Consider the following 23259-nt stretch of genomic DNA (forward strand, 5'->3'; position numbering starts at 1 on the left):
GGGGCATTCATATGCCGGAGGTGTCACTGTATTATGCCTACGGGACAAGTCCACTACGGGCCCACCATAGCTCTTGCTACTTGGAACTTTTTGTTCAGAGTTGCTGAATCTAACACAACAGCAGCCTATGGGAAATCTTGTTCCATATTCCAAACAAATGCTTTATGAACATCTTTTCAGACTGTAATCAGCATGTAGTAGGGGGACTCCCTGTATCTATATAATTATTCCTGTTAGACTGTTATGACTCCCACGGACTGTTAGTCCCTTCATCTGCTTGTCGTAATGACGTAATTATCCAAATATACACACAACATCCATCAACACACTAATTCTACAATACTGGTCTTTATGCTAATTCTGATTTCCTCTGCAATAGTTTTGTTTATTCTCAATTAACCCTATGGGCAGTAAATAATCATTGACAATTTAACTGGAAAGGTTTCATTTCAAATATATATATATATATATATATATATACACACACACACACACACACACACACACACACACACACACACACACACACACACACACACACACACACACACACACACACACACACACACACACACACTCCGTATGTTGCAAGTGTGCTCTTCAAATATAATATTTGTCTCCTTACTCACCTAACACTACAACAGTAACAATACAACTTACTAGGAGAGTAAGTCTCCTTACTCACCTAACACTACAACAGTAACAATACAACTTACTAGGAGAGTAAGTCTCCTTACTCACCTAACAATACAACAGCAACTCACTATCACACTGTGGTGGGTGCCTATGTGAGACTGCTGATGCACATTTAAAAGCTGCTTTATTGCAATACTACACAATCTGAACAAATAACAATTTATAAGTACTGCATCATGCATGTGTTGAGCTGGGCAAGATTTGTCAACAGAGTAAGAAATGTATTTTTGTACTGTTTTTATGTGCACTGTGATGATATTCTGACCAAGATTCCATATTAAACAAATTTCAACACTCCAGTAATTTTTGCTACAAGTTTTGATAAACTAAATATTCAAAGCATTAATTAACTTTAATCATCAATTACTTTCAAGGATATGTTTAATCTTTAATAACTCGTCGCAATGGTATGTAGACAAATTTACCCATTGTCAAGGTACTGTACCAATATATATTCCTGTATAACAAATGTAATAATAAAGTTGTTTGTAATGTATTACACTTGGGTAACAAGTTTTGTCCCTAGGTAGTAAATGTTTTTAATTGTTTATGTCTCCAAAGTATAGAAAATAGCTATTATTCCCCCCTCAAACTTTGCTTTGAGACAGCTTTGGGAAGATGTCTTGAAAGTTCTTGAAGGCTTCTGACTCCTAATCTAGAGTTGTGACAATTTCACTGAACTTTATTGTTCAAATATTGCACAATGATTCCCGGTGAAGGGAAACTCAAATGAAAACCAGCCATAAAACTTGTTTTAAATTTGCTCAATAGCTTTCCCATGGCATCAACTAATTTTTCTAAGTTAATTTCTCTGTAGATTTCACCATCACCATTTTCTCCCACACCCCAGCCTCTAAGCTTGTGTTGGCATTTCTCTTCCCAAACTGATTAATTATATTTAACCACTAAATAATTATTTATAGCTTCCTTTATATGGGAAAGTGTCATCTCTTTCTTGGTACTAGTATATCACCAACACTTTTTCTTCTAAACAGCTATCATTAATATCACTTTACTTGACATACATCTGGAATAGTCCAAAGAATGCCCAGTGAGCACAAGGATACTGCTGACAGGAGCAGCATGCATCAGCCACTTGGCACTCTCGGCTATGTGGATGTAACAGAAGTACTGTTCGTCTTTCTGGACGATGGCCGAGTTGGTTTGTATGACAGATCCAGATGTAAAAACTGGGACTTGGGAGGTTACTTTTAAGCCTGGGTGTTTACAAATCAGATATCCGTAAACTAGATCTCTCTATGGTCAAATCTTTACTCAAAATTTCTATTGGCTTCATTATGAAAAACCCTTTCCCAAATTTCTAAATGTATTTAAATTGTTACATATGCACATACCATTAATAAATAATATACAGTACTCTATTTTCCTATTATATAATAAAACTGAAATTATAGAAATATGTTTTATTCCTATTGTCAATCCCTGACCATCAAAACAGTTTACTCTTCTCATATACTTAACATGAACCTGCAGGTGACCCCCACAGAGAAAAGTAAAAATCAAGAAAATGTAATAAATATGCACATATTCACTTCCTTCAAAGGTAAATATCCACTCAGGTTATAAAATGTTATACTACTTTTATAAGTACAGCACACCTTTCACGCAAAATATGATGGATATGTTCCCAAACTGAATATATATATAATGAAAACAAGAGGGTGGTGTTTTGTGACACTTTCTTTTCCACAGATACTGCATCCATCATGACTTAACAGTGCATAAACCAGATGGAAAAGATCAATCACTGCTATGGCACATAATAATTTTTTAGGGCCTTGGTCACCAAGAACATCTACGCAGTCAGCCAGGATGAGGGGGGGAGGGGGGGGGGGGGAGAATGCAATAATGCTTGAACCTAGTCAAGAAATAGCAAAACGTAGTGTTTTGATTTTACAGCCCTTGAGTGTTCACACAATACATCCAGTTCAGGATAAATTGTTATCAGAACTTATACACTCACATAATTAAAAATTCAGCAGAAATTAGTACTGAACAATGTAAAAATCTAAGTTCCACAGCAAAAGATTCCAAATCCATATAAAATACCGAATATAACAAATACGCTGAGAAAGCGCTATGATAACCTCCGCAATAATGAAGCATGCGAGCAAATCAATACATTGGTTAAACTAATGTTACCAAAGCAAGCAATAACAGAACTTTACAATGGAAAACTAAAAAGGAAAACTTCCCAAACCCAAATTTGAATCATATTTACCTTTCTCAACAGGAGGCATGGAAAGAAAAATGAATGAGAGTATGGATTTTAGTTGTTTATATGGCTTGGAAATACCTATTCCACCACAATTTAGTTGGGTTTGGTTTAAGGTTAATATACAGTATATGCTAGAGAGAGTCTAACATGCCAGCTCTATTGCTGATATGTTAGGCTCAAGCTTAGCCATATTTATTGCTTTTGCAAGAACTAATCCACAAACTCAAATACACTAATGATATATTCATAAACAAAATTCACCTTGAGGTAATTAATACAGTGCTTTGTACTCATGACAAACTTTCACCAACTTAAGAATGCTCCGTCAAACAATGTAATCACACTCGTTATTAACCTTAGAGCAAAATAAAAGCTAAAGCTCTAGGAAGCATATCGATATAGATTAAAAATACATACAGTATATGCTTTCATTGCAATATTTTCACAAAACAAATATTGCCTACAATGGCATATGATAAAAATTCTAGGAAAGAAATATGGTAATAATTTTTGTGAAGCATTAACAAATAGGTAAACTTGCAGCGTGTTCTACATGCTCGTAAGTGCTCCTTCCTCCCCTCTTGTCCTCCTTTAAGTGCTCAAATATAAATACTGAATAATCTAATATGCCAAGACATCAATTTGGCAGTAAACATACAATTAAGAGTGCAATCAACAAGCCAAAAATAAAATGTTAATAGTAGCATTCCCCCTAAAAAATTAGACTATTATTTTCACCCTATAACGAATGTCGTGTTTTTTCCACTGAACTGTATGACAATACGTATTTACAATGTGCATTGTGTCAATATAGTAGTAATAAAAAAATAAATACTATGCAGAGAAAACAATCCATAGATCATGTACACCACATCCTGTCTGTTTTTCTAGTTGAATGCATTATTGCCAATAGGAATAATAAATATTTCCATTGATAACTTTCTGATAAAAGACGTCAAATCAATGATGACCACAAGTGTCTCAAAAGATCTTAAACCCGATAACTTTAGTGTCCTCATTGCAATTTCATGTTGTGGTAACTGTCACGAAATAGCTTGAAAACATCATTAACCTCAGCATTGCCTATTGCAGTCACAATCTGAGAAATGGATTAAATCTCATTAAAACTGACTCCTTCAATAAAATTTTCCCCACTTACAATATATTCTGTCACTATTACCAGTTCTAAATAACCTGTTGTTTGTCAAAGTGAAAATTTAAATTTTAAATAAAGTGCCATTTTTTATATAAAAAATAAGGCATTAAGCAAAAAATATAACAAAAATAACTAGTCAGGCCAATATAGCACCAATATAGTCCTACCCACAAAAAACACATGCATAGAAAAGTTTTATGGGCATTTGTATTTTCAGACATAATGAACAAAATATAAAAAGTTGAACAGAAATGGAGCATGGGAAAGTAAAATATATCTGATGTTACAAAGCCAGTGTTAAATGTAATGAAACACTGAAGCTATTATCACCAATACTTATCACTGATAGCTATAATATATCATATTATCTAGGTCAAATCCACTGCAGTTCTATAGACGCCAGAACCTGGCACCCTCATCGAGGGGCAGGGAGCAGTGGCATTTATTTACAGTTTTTATGCCATCACCAGGAAAAGCAGCCAAAAATCAGCGAGGCAAAACAGACCACTGATGGCTGAAATAGAGCCCGTAGCCTCGAGAACCGCTGAAAGAACTCCCCTAACTATGTAAACAAATGATCAAAATCTCTCCAAACTAGCACAAGCTCGTTTGCTCCAACTTCCTCATCTGGTTACTCCACCCTCAGTTCTATGGTAGATGTAACCAAGCCCCCGAACACCTAGAGGGAGGGTGGGTGGGTGTCAGGGAGCCACCGGGGCTCACCCAGAAATTTGCATTTTATTACATTCAACACTGGTTTTCTGGTGGGATCCCCTTGAGGCTCCATGAAGCTAACTACCCACAGAGCACCCACCGAGGCAGAATCGGTGGAACAAAGGATGCTGTTGCGAGCCCCTACCAGATGACATGCAATGTCCCCCAGGCTGAACCAATCAGTATCAATTGGAGGCCAACAGACTCATTCTTTGCCAGAAAAGAAGGAGTCGACTGCAAACAAACCACCCACCCACCAGAGTCAAATGAACAACACCACCACTGAAGTTGAGCATGAAGCTCCCCCACCTTACAACCAGAAGTAAGGGTAAACAAAATTTTACAAATACCTGAGAAAGGGAAAGGGAACCAGGACCGAAGGGAACACTGTAAACTGAGCTGAAGAAAACACAAAAGGACACAGGCAAGAGACCAAGCAGCCTCAGGTGGCGCATGAACAGGCAGGAGGTGAAAAAAGCATGAGACACAGCATGCAAAATGGAGCCAAGGTAGTGTTGACTGACCACAAACTGTAGCAGTTTCGCCAGCGCCTCATGATATGAGGTGACAGTATTCGGCATTTGATGCCAATCAAGAAAAATCAAAGGAAGACAGGCGAGCACCACATGCTAAGAAACTGAAGAACATTGACGAAGAGAAAGGAAGTGGTGAAAATGAGTGCCATGACACCTCACACTGATGCCAAGAGGAAACACACAAAAGGGACACCAGCAATGAAGTTACTTGTCCACCAGAAAAATAAAGATAGACCTGCATCAGAAAGACCAGAAGCAAAGATCGGAGAAGACTGAGCCAATGAAGTACATCACTGGGCCGACCCTTTGAAAGAGGCAGAGCAGAGAAAAATGCACCATTTTGGACACCAAGCAAGCAGCAACTGAAACCAAGCCTGAGCCAGCCACCATGGAGCCAGAAGAAACACTGGAGGACTCCAACCTGGTCAGGAACCAGAGCAACAGCCAGACCAAGGTAAAAAGGTATAGGACATCCCCACCTCAACCAGTCCAGTCGAAAGGAATCTACTACAATGGGGCTTGCAATCGGGGAAAGGTGCTGCAGATAGAGGAAGGTGCAAACCATGCCAACACAAAAGGCCCAGACGTCCTACAAAGCCACAGGAAGGAGGCGGCATTGACAGTCCACACAATGGAGACGGGATGGAACCAGGATAGACCATTGGCGAGGATGTTGGACACTCCCTGGAGATGAATGACACAGAGAACCAAACCCTGAGAAGCCTGAAGAAGTGCTACAACTAGTGTCTAGCTCCAAAGATGCCAGCACTGAAGTGAACCCCCCAGTTAAGGCAATGAACTACTGGGAGCAGTCTGAATGGAGCTGGAGCCTGGAATCTGGAAGAATTCTAACCCTTTGCAGTGCATACCACAAACTCCCGAACCATTCTGAGGGGCCCAACAAAGGAGAGGAAACCAACGACCCTGGCCAGCTTGGTGAGTGTGGGTCCACAAAGCCCCAACCCACAGCCATAGTACAATAATTGATCATATAGTGCAATAATCGATCATCATTTTTAGGGGGGGGGTTAAGGTGGAATATTGACCTGACTACTACATACAATTTAGAGAACTCTAATATATTTAATTTATCTTGTTCACTTTACTATTCAAAAGCTCTTTTGCTTGTAGGTCATATCTTTACTTCATACTTGCACTGTAACACTGTTCAAGGGGAACACACAAAACATCGATCATATCCGACCACAATATGTGGTACAATAACAGAGATTAGTATTCAACTCCCTTTACAGTACTATAATAAAGACGGTCAATAACGTAAACCAACATAAAACACAAACAAAAACAGCAAACTTAAATGAAACAAAATATTAATTAAGCAAGAATTTATTTATACTTTACTTCTATAAAGATATACTGTATAAAAAAATGATAAAGTGGAACTCTAAATGTATATACTTATATACACAGTATGTATATACAAATATATACATATAGACCTGTTGTATTGTCGTCACACTGGAGGTTAAATGACACTGCGTTCAGAGTGTGTCAATGGCATCAGGAATGAATAATGAGCTTTATCAGTGATTCTTGTGTTCAGAATAACAAATGTTGAACCACGTTCAATCAATGTTGTGTTAAAACACAAATGTTATTATCTTCACTAGAACCCCCAATACAGCTCATTACTCATATTTGATACTGTAAACATAGTCTGAAGAGAACTACTTTCCTCTTTACCAGTACATGAGTGACGTCACATACAATGGGTAATTATATATGTTTGCATGTACACATACTGAATATACGTGTGTGTATGTATGAATGAATGTATGTATGTGTGACTGTATAATGGTTTGTGTCTGGTTATTCTCAACAAGCCAATAAAATGTTTGGTTAGAGAGGCATTTTAATTTTTTTTAAGGCTGCCAGAACGTGGTAAGAGTTATATTACTACTGTATACTGTAATTATACTCTAGACAATCTAAAAGTTAACTGACAGTGTCTTGTGGACATGACAGCAACAGCTGCACTTTCAAAGAGTAAGTCATACACTTAAAATTACCAACATATTAACTACTAACTGCCACTTGAGACAAATGCACAAAGAAAACACGCAGTAGAAATAAAAACCCAAGGTCTCTCCCAAGAAGTAGAGAACAGGGAGGTAACCATTGAGAAAATATTTCCACTACATTTTTTGCATAAAATTTAAACAAGAAATAGTTTGTAACTTTTAACTTTGAAATTTTCACTGCCATCAATGGATTGTGATAAGTTTGAATACTGTACTCAGCTTCATAAATACAAACCAACTTTTCTTTAGCTGTTTATGCATTACTGAAATGCTAAACTTTACAGTAATGAGAAAATGTTTGGAGCAAGGCGGTGGAATCAAGCCAGCATCCTGGGTCACCGCAGGCACACACCTTATCCCTGGACCATAATGTACTTAAGAGTAACAACCTGGAGCCCGCCCAAACTCATAAGGAAACTGGTGACCAGAATGTAGGTTTGATCCCACCATATTGCTCCAAACTTTTCTCACCGATACATCACATTAGTGTAATTTCCTTGTGAATTTTCAATAATTTTCAAATAAATCCATAAAACAGAAGGAAAATACTGTAGGCTGTTAATGAGAAATATCTACTGTTACTGACACCCATCATTAGACAAGAGGTTAGTTAAAATATATTAATAACAAATAAAAACAATTTTAAATACTGAAATAGTTTAAGTATATTTACAGGTATGTATAACTATGGCCCACATAATTTTCTTAGCTGCCACCTAAAGACATTAATATGTACTTTACTAACACACTTACTGGTACGAGCCCCCCTACATCCACCCCCATAAGTGGAAATAGGCATTAACGGCTGCTTGTGTGCTAAATGCAAATGAGTAAAATATGTTTAGTTTGTGTGGCTGCTGCTTTGTCGTAATGCGTGTTAAGATTTTTGTCTACAAATGTCTGCAAATGATTCCTCTTATTTTTTTTGTAAAGATGATTAAACTTTATAGGTATTCTTCCCCAAGTGAACGAAGGTGGTGGCTTTGTGTTTAGACCTGTCCTTAGACCTGTTTAGATCCTACACACCACGAGGCAAACGAAACTTTGCCTCCTTATGACCCCTCAACCATCTCCCACTTGATTCAAAAACTGATGAATGTAGTGGAGAAATATATATATATATATTCTGATAATTTTCAAAGAGAATGGAACGACCTGTGGCACCAGAATGCAACATTGTTAAATAATAAATTCTTGGTTAGGCTGCCACTCTAAACTGAAAAATTACAAAAATATTTACTTTAATTTTATATTCAGTGCCACGTATATTCTATTATCAATACCTGGTACACATTTTTTCATCTCTACACTAGAATATATCTATTCAATTGCTATAAATTACAGCATAGTATATAACAAGAATGCTTACCGGTATGTGCTATGCTGTTATTGTAAAATACTTATGTAATTAATAAAGAGTAATTTTAGGTAAATTACTCAATTTTATGTACAATCATTTATGAATAAAGTTTATTATTTAAGTGTAAGGTACTGTATTAGAATTATTTGAAGTGGTGATCACACCTTCAACAGCTGGCTCCCAACACTATCACCAGCTCATTACAACTACATGACAGTACGCAAGATCTTTTTTTGTATTATTTGGAGAAACTAAATCTGATATTTAAAATTTATTATATTTATGGATCAAGAACCTCAAGAGTTGGGGGAGGGGAAATTGGAAGAGAAATATAAATTCAAGTTCCGTATATTATGCCTGTACAATATAACAAAACAACTAGCCTAAAAACATGTGTCAATTGACTGTTTCAAGTGTTAACCTGATGAGTTTTAGCTGCTCATTCACAAATACAAAAATTAAGGTAAGTTTTGGGGAGCAATACCATTTAGGAATTTATGTTCATATTTACGTCTCAATTCAGGAATTCAGTCAGCAAGGGTATCCATCCAACCCATCCTCTTAATTTGCCATTTCATAAAAAATGCACCTGTACTGCCTCACTAGAAATGTACCAACCCAAGTAACCTATCACGACCAATGCAAAGAAAACCGTCAATATTATGGTGCTTAAATTGTTACTAATGTGTCACACTTTTAACAGATTGGTTGATTCCGTTACAAATGTGTCATATTAGGCGAGAGGACAGGTTGATCCAACCCCATGCCTTTCCCAGAATAAAATCTGTCAAATCAATTGACACTCAATTCTCCAATTACTGCCAGGTAGGTGCACAGAGGCAATGGAGTGAAGGAAAAGTGCCGCATTTTGGCTTGTCCCAACTTCGTCAATCGTGCAGGTTTCATCTGCTTATTAAAAAAGGAGTTCTCACTGTTATTTAATATATTATGTGCATATGCATTTATGTATACAGTACTGCATACATATTAGCAACATTTCCAAAAATTTGACACTGAGAAATTCTAGATTTCAAACTTGTTTCAAGTTTGTCCTAATATGTAACTGACTATTTATACAGTACTGAAATAAATGTTTGTAAGTCCCAGTTATCACAAAGGGGTCTAGGCACTTCAGGTCCACTACTCCTAACTACTATTGTCATTTTCCAATTGTTTGCTCATACATTCATACATGAAATTAAAATCATTTCAAGTATTATGCAGTGTCACAGAACACGTGATGTCAAAATGCAAGAAAAAACAGTGAAATAGGAAGATAGTTGTCGTACCTGTGGCACATTAGGGGCCTCAACACAAGCTTAAGAGCTCCAAGACCGGGCCCCTGGTGGGGCCAAATTGCTACAGTTATTTTCCTATTACACTAAGGTTTTTCTGGCTTCAAGATATCAATGTTTTCAAAACAAGAAAATATTGTAAACATATCATGTTTTAGGGTGAATTTTCCCACTTCTGGTTTTGTTGTAGTATATATGTTGTGCTTTGCAATGGCATCTCTGTAAAATGCATACTTGGCAACTAAACTCATTCTTGTACATGTCTAACCTTCACTTGAAACAATCCAGCAATCCCAGTTTTATTATGCCGCATGTTAATTTTTCCATAAGTTAACAACCTGATTTCCAAATCAATATTTACCCAGATTATATCTGAATCTAAATTTATCCAATTTGTATATTTAGTACATTATTAATGTCCCCTTTGATATAATCTTTCATCCATTCATATACTCTACTTCAATCATATCACCCCATGTCATTATTAAAAATACTGTGAAACTTATTTTCCATAAAAGCTTTCCCACTACTGAATACCATCCTGGGCCATAGTCACCACACAAGAAGAGGTTAGTAAACAACTACTTGCACACATTTACAGTCAACATTTTACAACAGCGTGGTGCTCGTACAAACCGTTATCACTAAAACTATATAAAATGTATATTTGGTCTGATTTCGACTCACATTTTCCCATAAAAATGTTGCCAATTCATCAATGTACACGCCAGCATCACGGTACTCTCCACTATATCTGTAAAAGATTAAAAGAATTGCAAAGTCATATCATTCAGTGTCAACATAATACTGACAATATTAAACAAACACAAAACCAATAACCACATGGGACACTACAGGAATAATAAGACCGTAATGCACCCATGAGAAAATACCGAGGCCATACAATGGAATTCCACAAGTGTAGTGCGCATGCCTGGGGAGTTCAGGTGTTTGCGTACGATTCCATCGTATGGCATCAATATTTTCTCAATGAAGGCAGTGTTCTAAGATAGAGAGAGAACTCACCTGACATACGCCCATACAGTGAGCATGATGAGGAACACACCCATGCCCAAGTTACACATGTTGGCAAATGAGTACATGCCAAACAGGCCAAAGATACCCGACATGAGGTAAAAGAACATGAGCACCGAGAAGAGGGTAGCGGGTGTGCGGGCAGCCTTGAAGACATTTTTTGCTTCATTCTGCTGTGAATATTTCAAATAAATCTTATCTATCTCCTGTAAAAAAAGAGAAAGGGACACAATCAGTAAATGTACATTAATTACTGTAATCACATACAAAGCCGGTGAATGTCACATTTAGAGAGAGAGAGAGATTCACCTTCTGTACACAGTACTGTATCTTAAAAAGTGAATTAGAAACTATTGTAAATATAGTATTAAATGTGATTCTATTAAACTAATAACTTTGTGAAGACCAACACCAATCTTTTAAAGCAAATCTAAAAACAAAATTACTGTGTGTGTGTGTGTGTGTGTGTGTATGAATGCAATGCATGTGTAAAAATGTGTTTTATGTAACAATAATTGTATTCCATCATGAAGAAGACGAGATAAATTGCAAGTGTTCAAACCTCTTCTAGCATCTGCTGGTACTTTTCAAGAACACACTTATTTTTCCGGCCATATTTGTTTTTCTCTACATATGTCTGTATGGCTTTTTCTTTTGCTCTATTGTGTTCGGCTTCCATTTGTACAGTCTTGAGGAAGGGACGGTCGCCTCCTACCAGTGCCTCCATCGTCTCTGCATAATACTCTTTGCCAGCCTCCAGTGCAGCTTGACTGCTAGCTTGGGCTGCAAACTGGAAAGCAATTAAAAAAGTTATTATGTGTACAGTTTATAAAGCAGGTATTTAATTACCTATCTCAATAGGTTATAAAAGTTATAATAAACTGATTAAATACTGTATTTTCTGGCATATATGACAAGGATATTGCGTGGGAAAAACTATTTTAGCGTTTCAGCATAATTCTATCAACGGTGTTCAAGAACTGTGTAAGTACTGTACTGTATGAGCTCAGTTATCTGAAGCCCGCTGAACCAAATATTTGGGTTATCCGTGATTTGGGTCATTATGGTGCTGTTTGGTGAGGTCTGGAGTTCAGCATAGGCAAGGTATTGAAGTCATTACTCTGTGTATTTAGGGTGGGTTTTTGTTTCTTTTATGAGTATAGCTACCAGGATTTACATTACATTACAGTATTAGTTAAGTGTGATCCTCTGTGATCCTAGTTCAGTATGATCCTCTGTCCTGTGTGAATGTGAACACCAGAATTATCTTCACTCTAATATGACCTAATTGAATTCCTCAGATTAGGCAAAATTGTAATCAAAATCCTTCTAGGCTTTTGAACTCCTGGATATCCTCCTCCAGTCAAACCCAAAACCAACTCAAACACATGCATGGTTTTTATCACTGATTACGAATCTTTAAAGCATGTGGAAGAGCTGACCTTGACAAGAGTAGTAGGCTCTGGCAGGTCATTGTCCTTGAACACCTCCATGAAGAGGGTGAAGAACTTGAGGAGGTCCCGCGCCTTGATGGGCTGGCCTCCGATCTCCTTCTTCACCAGATTCTCTGGGGACAACAGCCTCGGCACTAGCACTTTCAGGTGGTTCACAAACTCCTCTTCAATATCTGAAAGAAAGAAAAAATGTAACACTCTTAACACTTGCTTTATAGGATTTTAAGAGCATCATGTCCAGCACTCAATTAAATGGTCATTATGACTACAGTATATTTAACTGGGATATTATATTTACCTTGCTAGAGTACTGTATCAGTAACACAGTATTGGCTCTTAAACTAAAATGGGTGAAATAGATACATCAAGACCTAAAAAGAAGAAAGCTAAGCCACTTAAGGACAGCCAATACCTCGAACTATCTAATGTCTGCAGATGACAAGGTAAAGCTGCTGGTCATCAACCAACGGCTGAAAAAAGACAAACTATCACCCACAGGATGATATAGAGCCATAGACACACTAGAACTAACTCTCTTAGTGTCAGAATAGCTAACAGATGGAAAGCATTAGGCAGTGATGTGGTGGAGGTAGACTCCAGACACAGTTTCAAATGTAGATATGATAGAACCCAATAACCTCAGTAATCTGTACACCAGTTGGTTGATGGTTGAGAGGTGGGACCAAATAGCTGAAGCTCCACCTCCCTACAAGCACAACTAGACATGTACAATTATTTGAGTACTCATGATATCCCATCTTCCAAGTAAGACACTGTCATATGACAGCATCGTCAGCACCACCAACCAAGAGCAGCACCAGCACCAAGAGCAGCAGCACCACCACCAGCAGCAGGAGGAGGAGACGGCAAGCGTCACGTCACGCTCTATGCTTCACTACCCTCACCATTTTCACACCACCACTCCTCCATTACCACTCCTCCGACACCACTAGTGTCAACACACATTTGCTACAGCGTCCCCGTGAAGGAACTGGTGTACAAGATGGGGGGACACCAGCTAGGATAACAAGGTATAAAATGAACTTTGTCCGGGAGCACCACTACCCTCCCATTACCACTTATCTCCACTACTACGCTTCCACCACTACAACAAAAATACCCACGTAAACAAAATCTTTAACCTAGTCCAAAATAGTCCAAAATCTATGTTAAGTTGGATTAGGGCATGGCTATACCAAAGGAAACAGAGTTAGTATAAATGGGGTTAAGTCAGAGTGGGAAAATGTTTTAAGTGGAGTACCTCAAGACTCTGTCTTGGGACCTTTATAATATATATAAATGATTTAGATTCAAGTTTGAGTAGCAACATTTGCAAATTTGCCGATGATACAAAAATCGGTAGGGAAATTAAACCGGAAGAAGACACACTATCACTTCAAGTTGATCTAAATAGGGTTTTGAAATGGTCAAAAGATTGGCAGATGCAGTTTAATGCTGATAAAGGTAAAGTTCTGAGGCTGGGTAATGATGATAGAGTTACAAGATACGAGCTAGATGGTGTTGAGATTGCGAAGTCGGATTGCGAAAGGGATCTGGGAGTTATGATTAGTAAGAATTTAAAACCAAAGGATCAATGCATAAATGTTCGTAATAAGGCAAATAGGACACTGGGATTTATTAATCGAAGCATTAGTAACAAGACACCTGGTGTAGTTCTTCAGCTATATCTTGCTCTGGTTAGGCCCCATTTAGATTATGCAGTTCAGTTTTGGTCGCCGTACTATAGAATGGATATAAATTCATTTGAACGTGTCCAGCGTAGGATGACAAAGTTATTTCCCCAAATTAGAAATCTTTCATATGAAGAAAGATTAACAAAGCTTAAATTGCATTCACTAGAAAGGCGAAGAGTTAGGGGTGACATGACAGAGGTTTACAAATAGATGAATGGACATAACAAAGGGAATATTAATAGGGTATTAAAGGTATCAACACAAGACAGAACACGAAACAATTGGTGTAAATTGGATAAGTTTAGATTTAGGAAAGACTTGGGTAAATACTGGTTTGGTAACAGGGTTGTTGATTTGTGGAACCAATTACCGTGTAACGTGGTGGTGTCCCTCGATTGTTTCAAGCGTGGGTTTGGACAAGTATATGAGTGGGAATGGGTGGTTATAAATAGGAGCTGCCTCGTATGGGCCAATAGGCCTTCTGCAGTTACCTCTGTTCTTATGTTCTTATCATTACTTTAATTCCCATCTTTACAACATCCCTTCGCCTCTACCACGTCCCTTGACTTCACTACAAAAACAAAAATCTGGGTAGAAAGTTTTACCGTCCTATAAACTGTGTTAATAAAAATGGTCACAAACTTTCTACAATAATTTTGTACGCGCGATCCAACTGGCCTGGCTCTCACAGAGCTTAATATGAATTAGTATTTGATGCTTGCTTTATTATGTACCCCATACCCATCCCGTGGGCGGTGGTGTAAAGGGTTACAGAGGCACATACAGTAATGGGTTCAGGAACTGAATCCCATAGTTCGTTTAGCTAAGTAAGTGACAATCTTTTGAAGCTTGTTACACAACTGTTAATGTTATATATGCATGCACATATATACAATCATTTACACATATATACATATCGATAATCTTTTTGTATCACAAGTGATTCAACAAGAGGCTCACAAGTCACTATACAAGGCACTTTACATCTATGGTGAGTCACACAGTTGTCACCAGTTGATTGACAGTTGAGAGGCAGGACCAAAGAGCCAAAGCTCAACCCCCGCAAGCACAATTAGGTGAGTCACACAGTTACTAGCCTTGCTGCACACCCACCCAACTGGGCGGCAGCTTTACAGTCATGTGCTCCACACCCACCCAACTGGGCGGCAGCTTTACAGTCATGTGCATGCATTACCTACAGTAAGCAAATTTTGAATACTTCGCTAAGATTCCCGGCAGTACATCATTATGAATGAAGTACTTACACAATTCTTGAACTCCATTGATTGTGTTATCTCCAAATTCGACAATTTTTACACATTCCATTACATAATGACGCAAAGTATGCGAATAGTTCTGCTGACAGTTTACATTTAGTCAAGTCTACATCATCAGATGTTACAAACTCCCAGAGGTACTTGTAGTTGAGCCTAAGCCTAGCAGTGGTAACATCTAGAGTGCACTTTTAGGAGAGTGCAAGAATGTCTAGAGTGCGTCAACTCCCTCTTTAGGAGAGTGCAAGAGTGTCTGGAGTGCGTCAACATTGTGCAATACCAATAAGACAGGTTGCCGGGGGTGTCTGGCAAGGTGGTTAGAGGGGAGGAGGGGAGGAGGGGAAGAGGGGGTGAAGGGAAAGAGTTGTGATTGCGAAGTCGGATTGCGAAAGGGATCTGGGAGTTATGATTAGTAAGAATTTAAAACAAAAGGATCAATGCATAAATGTTCGTAATAAGGCAAATCGGACACTTGGATTTATTAATCGCAGCGTTAGTAACAAGACACCTGGTGTGGTTCTCAAGCTATATCTTGCTCTAGTTAGGCCCCATTTAGATTATGCAGTTCAGTTTTGGTCGCCATATTATAGAATGGATATAAATTCACTTGAACGTGTCCAGCGTAGGATGACTAAGTTAATTCCCCAAATTAGAAATCTTTCATATGAAGAAAGATTAACAAAGCTTAAGTTGCATTCACTGGAAAGGCGAAGAGTTAGGGGTGACATGATAGAGGTTTACAAGTGGATGAATGGACATAACCGGGGGGATATTAACAGGGTATTAAAAGTATCAACACAGGACAGAACACGAAACAATGGGTATAAATTGGATAAGTTTAGATTTAGGAAAGACTTGGGTAAATACTGGTTCAGTAACAGGGTTGTTGATTTGTGGAACCAATTGCCGCGTAACATTGTGGAGGTGGGGTCCCTCGATTGTTTCAAGCACGGGTTGGACAAGTATATGAGTCGGATTGGGTGGTTATAGAATAGGAGCTGCCTCGTATGGGCCAATAGGCCTTCTGCAGTTACCTTTTTTCTTATGTTCTTATGTTCTTAAAGAGGGGGTGAAGGGAAAGAGGGGGGGAAGGGAGAGGGGGGGGAGGGGAAGAGGGGGAGGGGAAGAGGGGGAGGGGAAGAGGGGGAGGGGAAGAGGGGGAGGGGAAGAGGGGGAGGGGAAGAGGGGGAGGGGAAGAGGGGAAGGGAAGAGGGGAAGGGAAGAGGGTGGGAAAGAGGGGTGTTGACGGGGCTACCAAGTATTGTGGATAGTGGATAACAAAGAATTTGAAGAACCTTATAGGTAAAAAGAGAGCTTGGTACAAAAGGATTAAAAATGGGGAGGTCACTTTAGAACAGGAATTCGTACAACTGGTTAGATATGTTAAAAAAGAGATAAGGAAAGCAAAAAGAAACTATGAAGTTCGCATAGCAGGGCAAGCAAAGACAAATCCTAAAGGGTTTTTTCAGTTATATCGTACTAAGACTAGGGAAAGGATAGGTCCATTAAAAACTGAGACAGGTCAAATAACAGATAGTGATGAAGAGATGAGTAGTATTTTTAATAAATATTTTGTATCTGTATTTACTAAAGAGGAACTTAACAATATGCCTTCAGCCGAACAAGTCTATGTGGGTGGGGACGAGGACAGGTTGACGAGTTTAGCAGTTACCAGGGAGGATGTTCTTAAACAAATAGTAAAACTCAAACCAAACAAATCCCCAGGGCCGGATGAAGTGTTTGCTAGGGTGCTTAAAGAATGCAAAGAGGAGCTTTGTGACCCACTGTCAACCATATTTAATAAATCAATAGAGTCAGGCAGAGTGCCAGAGTTTTGGAAAGTTGCTAATGTGATACCAGTTTTTAAGAAAGGAGATAGATCACTTGCGTCTAACTATCGACCAATTAGCCTAACGTCTATTGTGGGAAAGTTACTCGAATCTATAATAGCAAATAAAATTCGTCTTCATCTTGAAAAACATAAATTAATAATTGAATCGCAACATGGTTTTATAAATGGCCGTTCATGTTTAACAAATTTGTTATCTTTTTATTCTAGCATTGTTGAGGCAGTTGATAGTGGTAAGGATTGCGATGTTGTATACCTTGACTTTAGCAAAGCTTTTGATACAGTGCCACATGAAAGACTGATTAAAAAAATAGAGTCTCATGGTATTGGGGGTGCTATATTAAGCTGGATTAGGGCATGGCTATACCAAAGGAAACAGAGAGTTAGTATAAATGGAATCAAGTCAGAGTGGGAAAATGTTGTAAGTGGAGTGCCTCAAGGCTCTGTCCTGGGACCTCTGTTGTTTATAATATATATAAATGATTTAGATTCAGGTTTGAGTAGCAACATTTGCAAATTTGCCGATGATACGAAAATCGGTAGGGAAATTAATTCGGAGGAGGACTCACTATCACTTCAAGTTGATCTAGATAGGGTTTTGAAATGGTCAAAGGATTGGCAGATGCAGTTTAATGCTGATAAATGTAAAGTTCTGAGGTTAGGTAATGATGATAGAGTTACAAGATACGAGCTAGATGGTGTTGTGATTGCGAAGTCGGATTGCGAAAGGGATCTGGGAGTTATGATTAGTAAGAATTTAAAACAAAAGGATCAATGCATAAATGTTCGTAATAAGGCAAATCGGACACTTGGATTTATTAATCGCAGCGTTAGTAACAAGACACCTGGTGTGGTTCTCAAGCTATATCTTGCTCTAGTTAGGCCCCATTTAGATTATGCAGTTCAGTTTTGGTCGCCATATTATAGAATGGATATAAATTCACTTGAACGTGTCCAGCGTAGGATGACTAAGTTAATTCCCCAAATTAGAAATCTTTCATATGAAGAAAGATTAACAAAGCTTAAGTTGCATTCACTGGAAAGGCGAAGAGTTAGGGGTGACATGATAGAGGTTTACAAGTGGATGAATGGACATAACCGGGGGGATATTAATAGGGTATTAAAAGTATCAACACAGGACAGAACACGAAACAATGGATATAAATTGGATAAGTTTAGATTTAGGAAAGACTTGGGTAAATACTGGTTCAGTAACAGGGTTGTTGATTTGTGGAACCAATTGCCGCGTAACATTGTGGAGGTGGGGTCCCTCGATTGTTTCAAGCACGGGTTGGACAAGTATATGAGTGGGATTGGGTGGTTATAGAATAGGAGCTGCCTCGTATGGGCCAATAGGCCTTCTGCAGTTACCTTTGTTCTTATGTTCTTCTTATGTTCTTATTGTTTGCTGTTTTAGATTTAACTACTTAACTAACTCAGAACGAAGTGTCCATGTAGCACTGGCTATGGTGAGCCCGTAAGCTACCAAGTGGGGAACGTGCCCTTTTGAAGAGGTGGGTAGGAAGAGTGAGGAGGGGAGGCGAGGGGAAACAAGGTGGAGGAGGCTGACACATCGGGTAGGGAGCACTCTACCCCCGCTCCGCTCCGCCCCCCCCCCCCTCACACACTGTGGACCTGACCCCACCTCCACTCTCACCTCCACTTGTCACACCCACTGCTCTCGACTTGAACTGTTTTGCCTCTCTCACACCCCCACACACACACACCCGACACACACACACACACACACACACACACACACACACACACACACACACTACAGTTTTAAATGTAGATATGATTAGCCCATTAGGCTCAGGAACCTAATACACCAGTTGATTGATCTGTTGAGAGGCGGGACCAAAGAGCCAAAGCTCAACCCCCGCAAGCACAAATAGGTGAGTACACACGCACACACGAGAGAGAGAGAGGGGGGGGAGGGGGGGGAGGGGGGAGGAGGGGATGGGGGAGTTGGGGAGGGGGGAGGGGGGGAGTGAGGGAAGAATGTAGAAAATGAGACAGGGAGAAAGGGAAAATGGAGAAAGCGAAAGAGGGGGCATGGGGGGGGGGGGGAATAGAGGCGTGAGAGAGAAAGGAAGAGGGAGTAGAAAGTATCCAGCACGGAGCCTGGCGCCCACACAGGGAATCTCGACTATAGGAAACAGTGTCTGGAGGCCAGACGCTTGGTGCTCGCCTCGCCCAACTTTGCACGGAGGATGGTCTGCGGCACGGAACGGACATAGGCCCACCCCGTCCCCCATAAGTTAAATGCTCTAAGAAATATTACCAATTATAACGACTCCCGGGTAATTTTGAAGGAGTCACGTGTGAAATATTTGGTAATTCCCATAAAGTTTTTAGTGATAATAATATATTTAGAGAGAGCCATACAATTGTATCAGTGCATCTTGGTAATAAATTTCCTGAGAAGGGGAGATGGAAGGAGGGGGGAGGGACAAGACAGGGAGGGGGGACCAAGGGGAAGATATGGTGAAGAGTGGGGGACGAGGGGAAAAATGGTAGAATGAGGGGGGAAGACCCATGCAGCTGGATCCCCTTCCCCTTCTATATATATATATATATATATATATATATATATATATATATATATATATATATATATATATATATATATATATATATATATATATATATATATATATATATATATATATATATATATATATATATATATGTCGTACCTAGTAGCCAGAACGCACTTCTCAGCCTACTATTCAAGGCCCGATTTGCCTAATAAGCCAAGTTTTCATGAATTAATGTTTTTTCGACTACCTAACCTACCTAACCTAACCTAACCTAACTTTTTCTGCTACCTAACCTAACCTAACCTATAAATATAGGTTAGGTTAGGTTAGGTAGGGTTGGTTAGGTTCGGTCATATATCTACGTTAATTTTAACTTTAATTAAAAAAAATTGACCTCATACATGATGAAATGGGTAGCTTTATCATTTCATAAGAAAAAAATTAGTGAAAATATATTAATTCAGGAAAACTTGGCTTATTAGGCAAATTGGGCCTTGCATAGTAGGCCGAAAAGTGCGTTCTGGCTATTAGGTACGACATATATATATATATATATATATATATATATATATATATATATATATATGTCTGCTCAAGGTTGGGGATGGGGGGAGGAGAGAGGGAGCAGAAAAGAGGGAAGGGTAGGCAAGAGGGAATATGAGGGATAGGGGACGGGGGGAGGATAGTCTCTCCCAGGCACCGCCAAGTACTTCAGTTATGGGCTATGCATGCCCGTGCCAGCTCTTGGGTGCCTTAATCTTTATCAATCATCAATCACTCGAGTCCTGCACCCAGTAGTGGCCAGCTTGCTAAGAGACTAACACGTTATGAGAGAATAAGTGTTTACCGGTGTTAAGTATCTCCACCCCCCAGCGACCACAATGTTCCGTAATATGTTGACTGTTAGTGGTATGTGTGTATGTGTATGCGACACAGTCTACGTCACTAGCCCCCAGGCATCACTGGACCCTCGCTGCTTGGCCCGTGTCAGGGCTGACCAACCAGGCACCACTGAATCTCCTATCCTATCTCTACAGCCCCAAATATACCGTTCTCCATGAGGCGAAGCTCCCCCGGAGAATACTCAACTTGCAGATGAGGAAAAATGAGTATACAGGTTGCAACACGTGGTCAACATTTGCATGGTGTGAGGCAACCTTCCTTTCCTCCTGCTAGTGTCACACTCAACTGATCCCGAGTTCAAGGCACAAGCTTACATTCCTTTCCCCCTCCCCTCCTTCCTCCGGCCACATCAAGGCACTATTCATCGCAGGATGGCCTGCTGCCGCTGCCTTCAGTACTGGTGTTCATACTACTGGTATTATTAGTACTCTCTAGGCTGGAACACTGTTCCGCACACTTCTCTGTTTAGGGCGGGAAAATTGGTTGAGATAGAGAACACAGAGAACATTTCCTGTTCGACTCAATTAAATACAAATCATTGGAAAGCACACAGTTTCTTAAAATATATTCTATAGCATGCTCAGGGGAGGATATACATTATAATTTACCTCTGGAAAGATCAAAGTGACTTTTTCCAAATGTGCACAATGAAATAACTTTGTACTAGGCAAGAAGGCACATTGTCTGTGTACCTGCCTAGTCATATAAGTATGTGTGTGTAACGTGTTACATGTACAAAGGAAGACATGTATGTTCATCACTCAGAATGTTCAGTTATATGTTGATTGTGTGATGTGTTTATAGCTATATATGAACACGTTGTACTGGACGGGGTGAGAATAGCTTAAGCTGCCTCATCCCTTTGTGTCTATTTGTATCTCAATAAACTTATTTCAATTTCAAAGGAGGCATGACAAATGTTGGGGAAGGAGCCTCGTTGTAAAGTAGGGATGCACCAACTACACGGTGGGGGGGGGGGGGTAATTCTGCAAGTACTGACGACCCGAGAGTTTTCAACACCTTGAGATAAGGAAGGCGACTTAAAACACATCTGTGTGATCAAGATAGATCTTTCACGAAACACGTCCAGAGAAAACCTGATCAACGAGACTATGGTTTCCTAAACAGATCTGCGAACAGCTACACCTCCAACAGTCTGGTTTATCTGGCATGCCAGGAGACCGGGCCGTGAATACCATGATCCTCGGAACCACCTTAAGTAGACTTCAAATTGGTAGGTACTTTCTGAGTCGTTCACTCAGCCAATGTATCAGACCTGAGTGCTGGCGCCAGTTGTCTGTAGCGGTGGAAAGCCAAATCTATACACTGTATACATACAAAAGCCAAGTCTCCTGTAAGTATACAAATGTATAACTTTGCATATAAGAAGTTGTTTGTGATGTGTCTGGGAGGACTTGCTTCAATCAGGTGAAGCAGGTGAGACGTGGCGAGATGCAACTGGTGCAAGATGAGCCAACCCGTGACAGTCGCGGTGACATCATGGAGTGTTTGGCGGCCCGAGGAGGGGAACCCCCGAGGTGGTAGTGATCATTACGCTGCCAAGGTCACAGTCTTCCACCCCGCTTAACTGTGCTCTCCTCAAGTTTCCTCATAGTGATGTGGGAAACACACGTGCACACCTGCCACAACCCCCCCCCCCACCAACACCCTGAGGACACTGCACCACCGCAGCCCAGCTCATGCATAATTAAAGGGGTTCTGCAGCACAGTGAGCCCCCGCTCCTGTGCCAGTAAGTCCACTACGGGCTCACCATAGCCCGTGCTACTTGGAACTTGTTCCTAGTAGCTGAATCTATAACAACAACAACTCCTTCATCTACTCACAACCCACCAAGTCTAAAGGACAAAAAATATCATCAACGTCTGCGGGGCTTTAAAGGATAATAAGTATGATCAGTATTGATCAATTGAACTACAATGATCAATTGAACTACAATGATCAATTGAACTACACCAGATACTCAGGTGCGGGGTTGTAGCCATGTTGTTATGCCTGTGACATTACGACATTACTACTATTGTTTAACAATAATAATTGCATCATACAGTGCTGCAAGATCTTGGTGGGGGTGGTGCTGGCACAGTTTCCCTTCCCAGTGTTTTCTTTGACACCAATCTGGACCCGTGCATGTTGGGCATGTACCCAACAGCAATTACTTCGTGCGCGCGCGCGCAATTTCCTTTTATAGATATAGATATTATAATAAATTCTCAATACATCTCTCTATTTTTGGGACTGGTATTATGAATATGAAGGAGCGTTTTGGGCACAGTAAACTATTAGCACTAGTGCGAGTTCCTCTCTAGCGATTATCTTGAGCTGGTTCCGAGGATCACTGTTCCCCCTGGCCCCGTCTCTGGCCAAACCTGCTCGACTGTTTAACGTGTGCATGTCAATGCTTGACTAACACGTATACAACATTCCCTGAACACGCTGGCTCCCGA

General features: G+C 39.7%; 1 protein-coding gene across 8 annotated transcripts in view; it reads right to left on the minus strand.

Annotated features, from left to right (window-relative positions):
• Positions 1 to 23259, minus strand: part of atl (atlastin GTPase) — an 86293-nt gene that overhangs the window by 11034 nt on the left and 52000 nt on the right. For 7 of the 8 annotated variants that reach the window (XM_045770486.2, XM_045770481.2, XM_045770485.2 and 4 more), the window contains 4 exons: positions 12516 to 12700; positions 11636 to 11863; positions 11065 to 11279; positions 10726 to 10792 (listed from right to left, as the gene is read on the minus strand). In XM_045770486.2, coding sequence (XP_045626442.1) covers positions 10726 to 10792; positions 11065 to 11279; positions 11636 to 11863; positions 12516 to 12700 — 695 coding nt within the window. Of the gene's footprint in view, positions 1 to 962; positions 4035 to 10725; positions 10793 to 11064; positions 11280 to 11635; positions 11864 to 12515; positions 12701 to 23259 lie in introns of those variants that run through there. The other variant, XM_045770488.2, reaches the window with a different exon arrangement.

This window comes from Procambarus clarkii, chromosome 70 (genome assembly GCF_040958095.1).
Source record: "Procambarus clarkii isolate CNS0578487 chromosome 70, FALCON_Pclarkii_2.0, whole genome shotgun sequence".
Taxonomy (NCBI): Eukaryota; Metazoa; Arthropoda; class Malacostraca; order Decapoda; family Cambaridae; genus Procambarus; species Procambarus clarkii.